The following is a 16261-nucleotide window of genomic DNA, read 5'->3' on the forward strand; positions in this document are numbered from 1 at the left end:
CTCTTCAGAAATTTAATTAAAATTTTCGCACTGTAATGTTTAACTGTAGATTAGATAATGGAAAAACATTTTAATATCATAATACACAAGATAATATATGTTACATGTTATATTAAATAATAGAAATTATTGCAAGTTATATATTTATTAATATATTTATGAAATGTATGTATTACATTAACCGGTGTTATTTAGAAATAGATATCAAGATATAATTATAATTTTTCTAGTTTTAGATTTAACAATCGAGCCACCATGTGTATACGTCCCTGACGAAGATAAAGATCTGAGGCCTTGCGCAATGGAAGAAATATTAAACAGGAATAAATATTAAATTTTGGAAATAAGAATTTAAAATAAAGATTAAACATAACACAATGTAAAATAGCATGATGAACATAAATAAGTATATGATATAGCTATATCTAATATTTATTTGATGCAAGCCATTATGCGTAACATTTATCTCTATTTATCTCTATTTTAGATTGCTATTTCGATTCAGATTGCTATTTTCACCAAAAGTATGATATTAACTATACCATAAATAGAATCTTTTATCAAATTGTCAAAATATTTTTCCTTCTAAATACTTGTTATTTTAAAATAATTAAATTCTTTATATTTTCTATAATCATTTTTGTAATTCGTATGTGAAAATGAGATTTATATATGTAATTTATATATGTAATTAGACGTCATAGGGAGAAAATATCCTTTCTCTTAAATCACCTGTTATATTTCAACATTGTTTGTGTAGAATGAAAAGTAGTTTCCATGCTTGTGTGTGTCGTAATATTGCTAGTCATTTTCTTCATATTTCACATTCTACGTATATAATTGACAACTATTAAAGCAGGAAAAAAAGAGGAATTAAATGACTACTTGAAGATCGAGACTAGTCGAGAACTCGTGGACTCAACAATGGGAGAATTTAATCGCGATTTAATACGAATGTAATAAAAAATTTACTCTACAAACGTATGTCATCATATATGTTATATTAGTGTTATCGTATAACTGTAAGAGATTTTCGCCGTCAAAATTCCAAGTGAAAAGGATAATCCTTATGTGCTTTATACCTGAAAAAAAAATAGAGAATTTTTTAGTCGTTCGAAATTTTTGCAAATGAGATATTATTAAAAAACAATGGTTTACTCCTCCAAATGCACCAAATGCACATTGCAATCGAACTTGTCTATAGTAGTAATTTCTTCCGGAGTTAACTTGAAGTCAAATATGTTAATATTCTCTTCGATACGTTTCTTCGAAACAGATTTTGGAATTGGTATGGTACCTATGTCGATCTGTTCGTGAAAAATCATTAACAAATTATTCCATCTATAGGGTGTCTCAAAATTATGGAATATTTAATTTTCTTTAACTAATTTAAAATCGGTTTTTCTTTATTAAAGAAGAGTTATCAACTATTATTACAACTTTTTAATCTTCTGCATAAAATATTTTTTATTATACTTTAAATTAAGATTCTTTCTCTTAAATTTCATCTGAAATCAATTGAAGAATTTCGTTTGTTGCCATCGATTTGGTTCTCGAAAATTTTTCGCAAAAGATCCTTTTTCTTCAATATAATCTAATTTGATAAAGATGATGTAACTAATGATAATACGTCTTACCAAGTATCTCAGAATAACTTGTGCGGGAGTTTTGCCATATTTGATTCCAATATTCACAATTTCTGGAGCATCGAGAACAAATTTCGGATCGCCGGGTTTAGCCCAAGGCCGATTAGGTGAGCCGAACGGGCTGTAAGCTGTGACAGCTATGCCACGACTCGCACAAAAATCTCTCAGTTTCTTCTGATTCAGATTCGGGTGACATTCTATCTGATTCATTACCGGCTTTATTTGAGCGATCGACAACACGCGATCGATCTGCTCGGAGTTGAAGTTGCTGAGGCCGATACTTCTTGTTAAACCCAATCTCACGCATTCCTCCATGCCACGCCATGTATCGAGATAGTCTTCGTCTCCAAACATTGGATCGCCATTTTTGTCTACTGGTATTATTCCCTCAGCGTTTTCCTAAAATAATTGCTGGGTAAGTAAGAACAGTCAATGACCATTTGATTTTAATTTTCATCGTAATGTGAAACACGACATAATGTTTGCATTGCGCAGCTTTATTCTGTCCTATGTTTTTCACGTTACAAACACGCCAATAATGACAAAGAGATAGAGATAATGTTGATTTTTATCTAACGTGATCGCGTGGCATTTTTCTGAAAATTATCGAGAAACGTTTGAATTTACCGCAAAAGACATGGGCCAGTGTATCAGATATAGATCCACGTAGCCGAGTCCAAAGTTCTTCACGGACCTTCGACAAGCTGGCACTACGTTATTTCGTTTATGAAACGTGTTCCACAACTGAAAATCGATTTTATTAATATCTCGTGAATGAGAATTCTTCAGGGTAAAGCGAATGTACCTTGGTAGTAATAAAAAGATCCTCCCTCTTCACGACCCCTTTCGCAATCTTCTCACGCAATACTTTGCCGATTTCCTTTTCATTCTGATATATGTAAGCGCAATCGAAATGTCGGTATCCAGCATCAATGGCATCGTGCACAGCTTGCTCGACAATCTTTGGATCATCCTAAAGCAACATTTAATTTCAAATATAAATGTATCCGAAGATTTCTTTATTTTGACAGAGAGAAACTACGATAATGAAAATATCCTTAAAAGACTTAATTTCATTTCTATCAATGTACATTAATTTTAATCTTAGTTTAATTTACTCTCTCTTTATCTCTGTCTTTTCCTCCTTTTCTTAAAAGTAAAAAAAAAAAAAATTAAAAAATAAAAACTGAAATTAATTTACATTGATAAAAGTGGACATAACTATTATAATTTCCTGATTAATTTCAGGTAATATTTTATTCAACTACAAAAATGCATAATTTGACTCATTTGTGAATCATGTTTAAGCAATCAAGCTGTTTGTATTGTACAATTCTGTTAATGATCACGAACTTCGCATTATCATTGACATTATACAATATGTCTCTTTCCTTCTCTCTCGTTAGACACTCGAAGACATCGATAATTAATACAAACGAGTAATTTATATATTTTTTTTCGAGGTAATTTTAAGATTTTAAGATTTTTTAAAAATTTTATACTTACTTTTGCCTGCCATGTACCAAGTCCGAGTATGGGAATTTTTATACCGTTATTCAAGACTGTAGTTAACGCTGCCATACTTACAAACGAAATAACATATACTGACTGTTTAGCGACCAATGCGACGACAATCGCATAGTTATATGCTATATACAAGATGTCAGGAATAACCGCATCATAACTGTCATCATCTCTTGTGGGTAGACAGAATAATCAAACTAGGATAGGAAAACTCACGAGAGATATGATTATTATCGAACACTTTGTATATAGTAATGTAACATCGGAGAATCGTCTCTTAAAATTACCATAATCATTCAATATAATAAAAATATAAATATATAATCTTATAGAGAATTTTAATTAAATATACATAATGTTTTTGAAAAGTGAAATATTCATTTTCTGGAAAGAATCCAAACTCTGTGTAAAACAATCATAATTACAAATATAAAACATATATTTTTCTAATCTTTTCATTTCCAGATGCTACTGAAGTTTAGATCTTACAAGTTTAAATCGTACAGATGTAAAATAATGTTGAAAATACAGAAGTAACGGAATTTGTAAAAAAACATGTAATTATAAAACATTTTTTGCAACTATTTTCATACAATCTTAGATAACAATAACAAATATACAAACATAGTTTGCATATTTTTGTCAGATACAAATTATATTATTTTTATATCAATGTACAAATAATTCTATAAAATTATCTAAGAATTATTCGTTGCAATTTTCCTATCTTTGATCTATCAATTCAGAATGGCTATTCTAAGTATGTTAAAATATATCCAAAGTATAAATCACGGCGAGTCTTTTATGTTTATTGTTGTACTATCTGCTGATCTACCATAGCGGATTTCTTCTTGCTATTTTTATTTTGATTTCTCATTTTTTTCGATTCTTCCACTTTATTTTCAAGGTCGACTCTGGTTCTCGATCGGACGCCAGGTCCCCAGTTTACGGTAGGATTCTGTTGGAAGCGAGATAGATGTTTCTGCCGGGAAATCGGATTTGCGAGAGGATGCATGGCAAGCGAAATTTCCGTCGTGGATGGCGCATTAAGTATCCGAGCGGCTGGGCTATCCTCGGCCAGCTTCTCTCGCTTTACAGGATGCTCCTTCTCCCAGGCACGCACGATATCCCATATAACATCGTTCGGTGCGTCCGTCTTGATGGAGGTCTTACTCGCGTGCGAGTATGAGACTTTGTATCCCGCGTTTAATAATGCTGATCTAAATGTCAATATTGGTGGAACGTGGCATCTGACTATGGACATCAAACGATTTAAATTATAATACAAAGGTACATCCAATTCCTCGTGTATCATGGTCAGGACACCTTTCATTCTTTTTAAAGTACCCAATTCCATACTATCCAGATCGCATAACAGTCGCGACACAAATTCGTGATTATGCAGAGGTCCTAGCCAAATCGGACCTCCCATGTGTTGCCGATATTGACAATGCTTACACAATTGATCTACCGTGGGAGCATTCGGTAATTTATAATTACTGGAAGTTTTTTTTACAGTTAATGGTTGAAAATTCATACTTTCGCATCCGTTGCATTGATAGAGCATCCCTATCTTACTTGAATTTTCTTTGCACTTATCATGGCTCGTGAAGACCTTGACAAAGACTCTTATATAAAAATCGACGCTTATAGACAATAATGGTGCTATGTACCTTCCGTAACGTCCCGCATAGGACGCAATGCATTGCAGCAATATTCTTAATGCAATTTCATGACAAGATTTTGATTTTATGGATATTGCTCCGTATTTATAGTAACAGGTTTCCGTAACATTACCAGCCAGAATGGCCATATCGGTGGCAGTAACTAGAAGTATACCACCATCAGATACGCACTGCACTGCTCCGTCTAGATACATTGAAGGACAGCCATAAGGATCCAAGTCAACTGCATCAAAGCGATTTCGTCTGTGTTGATACATTAACAATGTTGCATCCCCATGATGAGGTGTTACCAGATTCTCAACTCCATTATGTAAAACATTCTGCCTGATGCTATCCACCGCTTTCGCGGAAATGTCGTTTGCAACAATCTGCTGGACACCCTCCACTTCCTTGGCATATCGTATACTGCGTAAGCCTGTTGCGGATAAAGCTTCTAATATAGTAATTCCCTCTTTATCTTTTGCGTCACACAGCACACCAGTCTTATCGTCTTTCTCCAATTTATTCTTCTGCAGCTCTTCGTTAAATCTATTCTTCGCGAAGATTGTCAGCACCGCTATACTAAGATCCCTATTGAATTCTTGAACTGGATTATAAAAAACACTTTTATTTGTAACCAATATCTGTGCTTTCCCCTCGCTTACAGTAGGAACCTCGTCGAGTTTTATCTTCTTCGAACATTGCTCGTGATCCATATTCGCATATAAACACTAAAAAATTAATAAGTATATATACATACAAATATATACAAATCTCAGAAACATTGTAACATGAAATTATACACTTTACCCTTATTTTCATAAAATCATATTATTGTACTTGAAAATATACTCGGTGCTATACTCGCACTTTTTGCTTCTAATTATTTATTTATAATTGAAAAATGATTTCTCTTTATTAATAAGATAACCTGTTTTGCCAACTTTATGATACATCGATGCTTTTTCGAAGAATAGTGAAAGCTGTAGGCCAACCACGTGGATGGTAAATTTTATCAAACGTCGATAAAGTCATCATACTGATGTCTTTGCCCTATAATTTACATTAACTTAATATTGTTGAATCAAGAAAAAAATGGATCAAAAAGAAAAAATGCCTGATAAAAAAAGGCTTCAACATTTATTTATGTGATATTCGTACACAAATGATCGCTTATTTCTATCGAATTCTTATATCTACAGTCCAACATTTGTGTGTGTATATATATATATATATGTGTGTATATATGTATGTATGTGTTTGCTGTTACATTCAGCTAAACTAAAATAAATACATTGTAGTCTATTCTAGGAATCTATTGTGAAACTACGCCGGTTGAACATCCGAGTTTCTATTTTTTATCCTGAACATTTTTTTATCAATTGTTATGAGCGATAAAGTTAATCTTTTTCAATTATGAAAAAATTTGCCAATGAAGAAACCTGAAAGCTGTACAACAAAATCAGAGTTAACTTTCCATTCGATATCTCTTTGTTTCTATAGCTAAATATTCACAAAAGATTAGCTGTTTCATTAAAAAGTTTCGCCGAATAGTTTCACAATAGTTTTCATGTTTTCAAATAAAAAAATATGTTTGCATATGCACATCTTCAGAAATTCCTTAATTATGACAAACCAATTATCATTAAATAAAACAAAATACAAAATTTTTCTATTTCCATCCTCAACATACAAACGTATTTGCTGGAGTATAAATCAAATATTGAAATGACGTTTAAAAAGATTAAACTTCTGTAAATTAAAAAGAGAAAAGAAAATCGCTCTTACTCAATAACGATTTTCTCGCATGAAAATTGGAAAGGACATTATAATTTAAAATATATACACGTTAAATATTTTTCAATTGTGTCGAATTTTACTTAAAATTTCCAGTTTTATATCTGTTTTTTCTAATATTGAGTGAATTTAAGAAATTCAATACATTTCAATACAACAGAATTTTCGTTTAATAAATTATGGATATGTCAGACGCCTGTTATGTTTAAATAATATAAACATTATTAAATTATTTGAAAATTTTACTATTAGAATCCTTTTAAATATTTCTTATGTCATTATTCAGTCATAAAACAATTTTATTTATATTATAAAAATTTTAAGTATGAACTTAAGTATGAATAATTTCTGACAAGTTCTTCTGACGAATTAGAAATTCATTTTTAGAAAACATTACTTTATACAGCAGTAAATATTTCCCATTACCAAGAAAAATATTTGATATTTTTCTTGATAATATTATTGTATTATATAATTATAAAACAATTAATGTTTAATTTATGACATCATAAAAGGCAATTTTAAGTAATAGATTTCAAATGTCCTGATAGTATTCACTTGATAGTATTCTGGAGATTATTTCTATCGATATCTACACTGAAAATGAATTCACATATTGGCAGACCATCATTTCTGTAGAAAACTCTAAAGTTTTATACATCAGCAAATACTTCTCCTACATTATCGAGAAAAATATCAACATCTTAATTTTAGAGTTTAGATTAGTCTGACATTCATGAAAATCAGAAACTCGCACTTCTCACGCCACATCCTTTTCCCGTATCTGTTTCTTGCAAGGAGAACCCGTTTCTTCTTCATCTTCCGCTTTGCGTTTTTTCCTTATTAAATGCGAGATATCGCTGGCAGGTTTAGACGTACTACTGCCACTTCCGGAAGCCTCATTCGTTTCACCAACATTAGAGCACCCATTCAACCTCTCTTCTTTAATTTCTTTAATCACATTGGCTTCTTTTTTTAAGTCTTTGATGTCCGTGATTTTGTCTTTAATCTCTGGGAGAAGTTCCTGCAACTCTTTGATCTCTCCTTCGATAGTGTAGAAAGGATCGTCAGATCCCTTTGGATGTTGGGATGGATCCTCTTGCGCCGTCCTCAGATGCATGATCTTCATTTCCAAGAACTGCACCGCCTTTCCGAATTGCTCGATACTGGCGTCGAAGTCATTCGCTATCGCATATGCCAACCCAAGTTGATAATAAATTTCAGCGATTGCGCGATGATTACGCGGAGTTATCTTTTCAAGTAGATTCAAACAAGCTTTGAAATCGATTAGCGCGCTCTCGTGATTGCTACCCTCCATCGCGACTTCGCCTAACAGACGGTAAGCCTCAGCCAAGAACTTCCAGCCCGGAGGACCACGTTTTACTAGTACCAGTTTTGCCAATTCCAAAACTTCCCAAGCGATCTAGAACGGATATTAGATTTTGATGATTTACAATCAGTTCAATATCAATATTTAAATAGTTATCGTATAAGTTATAATTGTATAAATTATATTAAATTTAGCCATCGAACAATTCAATATGAGAAGCAAAAATATTTGCTAAATTTAGATATACTAACATTGTATTAATAACAATATTAATTAAGCTAAATTACCTGTAGATTATTGATTTCATCGTCATCATTTTCTTTCTCAATATCCTCTCCATCTGCTTCTCCGTCTTGATTTTTATTCATACCACTACCAGAAGGTTCGCTGTCTTTATGTAAATCAGAATCATCTCGACTACAACCAGGAATTTCTTCTTTTTGCTTGCTCTTTTCTTCGACCTTGCTGTCGATTGTTTTATCGGACTCTTTTGCTTTATCAGACTCTTTCGTATCATCGGATTCTTTCGTATTCTCATCCTTTTCATCCGCCTCCGTGTCCTTCGAATCTTCATCTTCTTTCTCCGTTGCTGCCTCTTGCTTATCATCTTCTTTGCCATTCGATGTGCAAGGGCTACTCTCGGTATGATTACCATCCGTTACAGCCTCCTCCTCGTTTTCTTCCTCTTCCTCCTCGTCACCTTGCTCATCCTGACTGGTTTCCTCGGATCCAGGCACACCACCCCCTAGTACTCCTGCCTCTTCGCGTGCCAAACCCAGAAGAGCTCGTCCGTAAAGTAAGTAGAGCTCACCCATTTCATCACCGGTCTCTCCGTGCTCTTCAGCAAGGAGTTCACAGGCACGAGCTAGAACGGTTACCGCGAGGTGATAATCACGCACTAGGAGATGGCGTTTGCCTTGAGAGATTGCTGTCGCGGCATCCTTGATCGGCACTTCCTCCGATACATCGGCCATCTAAGGAACAAAAACAGAAAAACATTTATATATCATTTATATAATTATTTTTGGGAGTGGAGACAAGAGCAATAACATATATAATATCGAGAGATAGAGCCGATTAGCAATAAAGAATATTATTTGAAATAGGGAAGTAGAAAATTTATCACAATTTTTTCATGTTCTTTTCACGATAGATTCAAAGACATTAAACCTGCGACAAACGCATAGAATATTTCCAAATATATTAATAGCTTTTTCATTAAACTAGTTACTGGTATTAAAATATCTATCCTTTAATTGCAAAAGTGTATGTCGAGTTCGTTTTGAGCTATGTGGAAGAGAGATTGGATCCTTCATGAAGATCGGTACATCTTCGTTTTCATTATTTGACAGTTTCCATTCGAAATAATACGTCAATATCGCTTCTTTTATTATGAATTTTCTATTCCGGTATTTCGACTTACAAAAGTTGAAAAATTTTAATCGACTTCTTAGCTTCTAATAAAAATTCACGTGTAGTTAAGTGTAAACAAGAATCTTATTTTCAGAAAAGATTTCCATTTAAATTATTTCTAACGAATTATTAAACGGCCTTTAATCTTCGTTCATAGAAAAATCTCAAATCTCAATATTTGACGCAACACGGGTCTTAATCATCCAAGGCTATTTCGAAAGACGCAGAAGAGGGTGTGTGAGTGTGATAAGGTGGACAGCACCGCAGCATCCGCGGGTGGGGAAGGAGAGGAACTGGATGGTTGTCCGCGTGGGTCGATTCGGCATGGCGCTTTGACGGTGGAAGGGTGAGGGCGTCCGCATCGCGAGGATGTCGGGGAGAGAAAGCGAGAAAGAACAGTGCTCCAAGGGCGCACGTCGACCAGTAACGAGTCGGGGGACGCGAGCGTCGCGTTGCAGGCGTCGCCCTGGGCGCCGCCGTCCTGGGAGCCGATGGAGCCGACTCGCGTACCCCGGGGGGGTCCCGCTTCACGCCTCATCTTCCTCTTCGTCACGCTCGTGCTGACCTTCGCAGGTAAAGAAACGGAATGGAGAACGCGCCGAGCGTTCGAGAAAGACTGACAATCTCTTGAATGACAAACCGGTGCACAAATTAATCTATCGTGCATGCGATTTTTTTATAATATATTTTGGGAATGCGGAAAATATATTTTACTATAGAAATTGAACGAAACTGTGCAGTTTTTATATTCGCTTTTTCCAGAGAGAACATAGATTTTATTGTGAAACGGGGCTTAATAGAAAAATGGGAAGGAACCGATTTCGTTTCGATTCGATAACTTTTTTTCTTTCTCGTTTCTCAGCAACGGGACTCCTGTGCGGCGCGATAATGTCGGACCATTGGGAAGAAATCAGCTGGGACAAGGAAGATCTGGCCCACGCGAATGTCAACCTCACGTGGTATCTGAATGGTCAGGTGGCAAAGTTAGAGTCTTCCGTCAATCACCGAAATAGACATCGTGTCGCCAAACGTCCGTCCTTCTTAGTTCCCATGCACGGCGGAATTTGGATTATGTGTGTTTCATTGTCAGGTAAAAGTTGTAGCAATTTTTAATTTTAAACCTAAGACAGCATATACATATCTTTTGTACATATCATTCAGAATTCTTTTAAATACATTATCCACGAATTTGTGAACGCGGAATACTCCAATGTTTTTCACCTCATGACTTACTCTAATTTCCAGATTATAAGTAGTTTCATTTTTGACAATTCTAATCGCAATAATTATTTATAAATGTTAATGTCAGAGATACCAATAATAATAATAATAATAAATAGACGGAAATAACGGGAATAACGGAGGGAAAAGGAAGGAATTTTTATAAAGAATGAAGATGAAAAAAATTATTCGTAATCGCGCGCATGTTAGATGCGGTTATCTTGTTCTCTCTAATATCTAGATCTTATTAAGATCACTGTTGTTCGCGTTTTTCCACTCGTGCCGATAAAAACATTATCGGTCTTATGAATCGGCATACAAGAATCGAGTCTAATAGGACGGTGTTGTACAAATCCACGGAAAAAGCAAGGATCACGGTCACGCGATCGTATGGATGTTCTGTGCTGTTTAAATGGTACAATTCGACGGTTCGATATCTCTGGCCAGAGTCAAGGTGATACGTAAATATAGTCAGATAGTCAGTATAAGTAATACAGACACAGTAATATCTTCCGGTGAAATTCTGACGTATGATTTATTGCATTTCTACAAAACATAATAAATATTTTTTTTTTTTTCGTCAATCTTTCTTTACTAATTCTAGGTCTGTTTTTTTTTTTTTTTTCCTTATTATTCTCAGTCGCATAAAAACAACGATTCCTCGATGTTTTAATTAATGAAAATTGACTCCAAATAGATTAAATAATTTACAAATAGGACAAATAGGACACGCAACACGATAGAGAATATCAAAAATATCAATATTTAAGCAAATAGGAATAACGCCCTTCTATGATGAAACGTTGGAATATTTATGATTACGTCAAATGCAGCAATATAATAACGCGCGCGATATATTCCCTAATTGAACAGATACAACCTTGAAGAGTACTCGAAGAATTCGGAGTCGTAATTTTCTCATTCAGTTATTTCTGCCGGAATTACGTTCATAGCGTCTAAACACGCTAAGCACTGCCTAGCACTATCTGTACCGCTTTTGCACGTGACATTCATATCACGGCCAAGGTGTCAAAGTTTTTTTTACAATTCAATCAAAGGTTGTATCAAAAATGTGATAACAGACATGGTCTTTGTTATTCGACAACTTTTTTAAAACTCGCAAAGTGCCGCTTCCTCCCATTTTTTTTACAAACTAATACCATTTTATTTTTTTGATTCAAAAATCGAAAAAATATCGTTTGGAAATGGAAACATTAGGAAGAAGTTTTAACAAACTTTCTTTTTTAGTGGCATTTAAGTTAAGAAATATGAAAAACAATTATTTTATGATAATTTTAAATAATTTAAAGAAAGCAACTAGTCTTCGATATAATAAAAATTTTTTAATCTTAAAATTTCATCTATTTGCAATAATGAAAAGAAGCACTGACTTATTTATATAAAATTATAAATCGCATTTGTTCTTTTAGAGGAAGAGATACAACTGTTGAGTCAAGTGGGTTTCCCGCAAGAGAAATGCGTCAATTACTTGACACCAAATGAAGCACAGGAGATGCGTGTGGCTTGGCAAAATCGTAAGCAAATATATAAAGCAAATAAAAAAATTTAGTGCAATATTAGCCGTTTAAAAGATCGTTTTGTCCTTTGGTGGAATAAAATCATAATTTTTTTCTATACGTTTATAAAAATTTTCATCGGACATTGTCCCGATATACAAATTTTATTTTATAATCGAGAAATGTAAATTATATAATTTTATAATCGAGAAATGTAATTTATATAAGCGACTCTATATTTTGTTACAGGAATGCAAAATCTGAGTATTTCGTGCTCCCTGGTGTGCTTAATCATTTTAGGATGTGCTGTGCTTATAGGATTTTTCGGACTATGCAGGCATCAGATATCGGCTGTGCTCGTGACAGGGGTGATGTACCTCCTTGCAGGTAGAGTTATTTATCAATCATTTTAGGGTAGATTGATGATCTATCCAGATTTGAAATAAGCGAATTTCGCTCTGTCTGCTATCGATCCTTTGCCTTTCAAAATTTTACTTCATACTTATGACGTAACGAAACATTCTATTAAATATAAATAATTCTAATTAAAATAAATAAATATTGAGTACGCATGTCTATATACACGCTATTGAAACAAAACTCACAGAGAATAATGGTAAGAGAGATAAATTCCTGCGTATTCCATCGCATTGTAATGCGATGTAAGAAGAAATAAAGAAAAAAAAAAATTAATCTAAGAAACTTAATCGTCGAATATTTAAAATGTTAAGCAATGATGATTTAGCCAAGAATCATTGGATTTCATTCCAGCGACATTCGCGCTGTTCACGCTCACGATCATCCACTTCAAGAGAGCCCAGGGCCGTGGGACCAAATCAATGGTGAATGGGCATGAGGACGGCGTGATCGGTACGCCTGTTATTCACAGTGTCCTTAAAGCTAGAAGAGTCACCACCGCATGGAGCATGGATTTAGGATGGGGTGGAGTCACTCTCTGTGCCCTCGCGTCGGTAGCCTGGATCCTCCTCAGTAAAATCATGCGCTTCAGTCCAATTGCGACTATGATAGCGTAGCAGTGGGAAGCCTTCGAGGTCTAAGGTCGTTTCTGAGAGCCACATTTCCGCGTTCCTTTCGGATAACACTTTCCCGATCGGTCATCAGTTAATTCAAGAGATTTGTTTCTCTGCTTTAATCCTTCACAGGATAGTCGCATTCTTCAAACGTTCTTTTGAAATTATCTCGCTTTCAATTTTACGCTTGAACAATCTGCACCAACTTAATAAATCTCAAATATTTATCTCCTGCTAGAATATTGACTAGATTTCAAGAATGTAGATTTCTGAGATGTAGGAATATTCCTCTAGCTATTAAAGTTTTTTCCGAAAAGGATCGCAAACTGGAATGGACGATATAATATTTTGGAAGAGAATGAATCCAGAAATGACCGTCTCGAAGGCGATTGCGTCTAGGTGTCTATTTTGTATCATTTATCTCGTTTGCACAAATGTTAATTATTTCAAATCGAGAGAATATGAGTTTATCAAAGAGATAAAGAGGTTCTCCGATTAAAGCATACAATTCGTCGTCATAAACAGCCAGAAACACCTAGAATTTCAACGTTTGATCGATACTTCGTAGAATCACTGAATATGCTGATTTGATAATTTCTATTTACCTGCATCGTATAATACTCGACTTATTTACTGTAATTAAACATACTCACTAAGATTCGAAAGACATAAAAGATATAAAATTAACAAACTTATAACGTATATTTATGATATAAAAAGACAAGATGTAACGTCCTTACTGATCTCTTGCCGATGCGCAGTGAATGACTCAGGAATTAATTGAAAGATGTTAAAAAATAATCTAGCACTAATATTATTATAAATATATAAATGCTACAAATTAGGATTGAACAGTATAATTTTTTTAAACTTATCAATTTGATTTGTATTAACGATTTTAGTAATCACTCTAAAATATTTGCTCATCAATTTATCATTCTCTTTCAAATTTCTAGAAATTTTATTTTTAATCACTTTGTTATGGATTATTAAATCTACAATTTTTCACTTGGCTTCTATATGTAATAGCAAGTTTTGATCATTATTCTGCGCAGTTGCACGTCTTTTTATGTGAAAACAATGAAAATGTTGTTGGTATTAGAGAGCATAACAGTTCTCTGGTATATCAATTGCCTATAATGTAATCCAAATGCCTTATTATTAGACAAATAAGCAAGTAAAGTTATTTGTAAAGCGTAAAATAAAAATTAATGAATAAGAGTGAGGTACATAAAGTGTGATATATCAATTTTTCAAGATATGATACAATTATTAAATTTTCTTTATAAGAATTATTTTATATATTACTTTTTTACAATTTTTATGTTCCGACAAATTGATTAATCACACCTTAAGTACCTCAATCTATCTACAGCATAAATTTTTTTAATCAGCGAGCTTGTTTTTGCTACAATTTATAGCAATTAGATGATATAATTACGCACAATACGTGTCCTGCATGAAAAAATCGCGAGCTGCATTTCGTCCATTAAAAATTAAAAATCTTTGTCCGTGCTTTAAAAGGATATACCATATTTTTCTAACGCGTTCTTGCCATATTTTTTTACGCAATTTTTGTTACTTGTTATATCACTTATATACTGAGCACAATAAAAAAGTTATAAAAAATCGCTTGTTGAAAACTATTTGTATTCATGTTAATTATTCTTAAACTGTCATGTACATTTTTCACAGTGATGATTAAAAATATAATTGATAAAATTTTGCAATCTCATTATTTTGAAAAACTAATAAAATGCCTTTCTACATTTACATTATTTTTATATTTTAATTAAGTATTCGATATTAATATTTGAATTAAAAATATTTTTACATTGTAAATATTTTAATGAAAAAAAGATCTCTTCTAATATGAAATGCTAGTTTTCCACATTTCGAAGAAATTATTCAAAATGAAAAATGTTTATAATTTCAAAGTTCATTCTCACGTTGTGAAAACGCTGTGCAGTTACAACAAATTCATTTAAATAAATTATTAGTCGAATATGTGAAAAGCAAGCAACATTACAATTTCGCGCGCTTGCTCGATCGATACGACAGATCTCCAAACGTAACCTTAAAAAAATGTCCCATCTCATCAACACTTCCTTTCGCTTCATTATCGAGAAAAGCATCTTCCTCAGCAATAATATTCATTATTCTCTTTGAAATATGAAGAAAATCTTGTTCTACACAAATACCAAAAAAACCTGTTCATTATCTCGTACTTTCTGCACATTCTCAGACTCCTCTTCTTTCCTTCGCCATTTCAAGCTAGTTCTTTTATGTTAAATACAGAAAGTGCGATAAAGTGCGCACAAAGCTTCCTTTTATCACATTGATATTCAGAGAGTATATCACTCGTAAATAAAGTTGCTGCGTACGAAAACTGTGTGCTCTCCAGTTCTCCCTACCTCTTTTAATTGACTGCTCCTCTTAAATCTGCGAATCTTGCAGAAGAGATAATTAAATCGCCGGGGAGAAAGAGAAAGGCGGTTTGCACGCTCGCGTATTTGATTGCATCTCGACGAGGCCGATATTTCTCTCTAGTGAGATGTCGTAGCCACGTCGGGCATGTACATACCTTGATCGATCCTCAAGATGATGTCGTTTCGGTACACTTCGGTAAGTCAACGTCCTCGAATCCTACAAATCGTAGAAAAAGCGTGGCACGAACGATGCAGCCAACTTCCGTTATTGCACGCGTGAACTGTGTAACCGGTGCGCGGGCAAACTTTGCGAAGACTCGATGTATAGTCATCGACGATAAAAATTTAGAAAGATGGTCGACTTTATCGAGATAACAGAAATTGAAATGAGCGAGACTCGATAGCCCACGTCGCTGATTGGCCGATCAATCTTCATTTCCACCAATATAAACTAACTTTGATTTCGATTAAATTTATTTACTATTTTTATAGTTCTACGAATTAAAAGAAGATAAATTGAGTCGAGATCAAAGTTAATCTACACTGATGAAAATGAAAATCTCTCAGCAATCTTTGGTTAAGTTAAGCTCGAGTGCACCAACGTTATTATTTTGATTTTAAATGAGACTTAAACATGTATCTGTCTTCATCTTTTTTTCTGAAATGAATAGAAACATATTTTCTCTTTG

The 16261-nt window shown here is 33.7% G+C and overlaps 4 protein-coding genes and 1 long non-coding RNA gene across 6 annotated transcripts; 2 read left to right on the top strand and 3 right to left on the bottom strand.

Moving 5' to 3' along the window:
• Positions 1-26: 26 nt before the first annotated feature.
• LOC105430034 (uncharacterized) lies at positions 27-424 on the top strand. The gene is made up of 2 exons (XR_016141083.1): positions 27-165; positions 231-424. It is a non-coding gene; the product is annotated as an uncharacterized LOC105430034 (long non-coding RNA).
• On the bottom strand, positions 127-3455 carry LOC105430036 (aldo-keto reductase 1B-like). Of its 2 annotated transcripts, XM_011643350.3 has the most exons (6): positions 3153-3443; positions 2452-2619; positions 2274-2390; positions 1638-2045; positions 1159-1307; positions 127-1082 (listed from the first exon to the last, which is right to left on the bottom strand). In XM_011643350.3, exons 1-6 carry the CDS (start codon positions 3225-3227, stop codon positions 1040-1042), a joined length of 960 nt encoding a protein of 319 aa, XP_011641652.2. In that variant the 5' UTR covers positions 3228-3443; the 3' UTR covers positions 127-1039. The 2 variants fall into 2 exon arrangements, with proteins under 2 accessions (XP_011641652.2, XP_011641653.2); XM_011643351.3 differs by lacking the exon at positions 2274-2390 and having other exon boundaries at positions 3153-3455.
• A 257-nt stretch (positions 3456-3712) lies between these two features.
• Positions 3713-5830, bottom strand: LOC148937936 (tRNA (guanine(26)-N(2))-dimethyltransferase). The gene is made up of 2 exons (XM_089081952.1): positions 5645-5830; positions 3713-5565 (listed from the first exon to the last, which is right to left on the bottom strand). The coding sequence occupies exons 1-2, from the start codon at positions 5654-5656 to the stop codon at positions 3979-3981; spliced, it is 1599 nt and encodes a 532-aa protein (XP_088938078.1). The 5' UTR covers positions 5657-5830; the 3' UTR covers positions 3713-3978.
• A 125-nt stretch (positions 5831-5955) lies between these two features.
• Nasp (Nuclear autoantigenic sperm protein) lies at positions 5956-15908 on the bottom strand. The gene is made up of 3 exons (XM_089082078.1): positions 15728-15908; positions 8249-8935; positions 5956-8054 (listed from the first exon to the last, which is right to left on the bottom strand). Exons 2-3 carry the CDS (start codon positions 8933-8935, stop codon positions 7392-7394), a joined length of 1350 nt encoding a protein of 449 aa, XP_088938204.1. The 5' UTR covers positions 15728-15908; the 3' UTR covers positions 5956-7391.
• Positions 9393-14865, top strand: LOC105430040 (uncharacterized). Its single transcript, XM_011643357.3, has 5 exons — positions 9393-9947; positions 10237-10464; positions 12026-12130; positions 12362-12499; positions 12884-14865. The coding sequence occupies exons 1-5, from the start codon at positions 9866-9868 to the stop codon at positions 13144-13146; spliced, it is 816 nt and encodes a 271-aa protein (XP_011641659.2). The 5' UTR covers positions 9393-9865; the 3' UTR covers positions 13147-14865.
• Positions 15909-16261: the final 353 nt, after the last annotated feature.

Source organism: Pogonomyrmex barbatus, unplaced genomic scaffold, assembly GCF_055798465.1.
Source record: "Pogonomyrmex barbatus isolate J1 unplaced genomic scaffold, ASM5579846v1 scaffold1, whole genome shotgun sequence".
NCBI classification, from domain to species: domain Eukaryota; kingdom Metazoa; phylum Arthropoda; class Insecta; order Hymenoptera; family Formicidae; genus Pogonomyrmex; species Pogonomyrmex barbatus.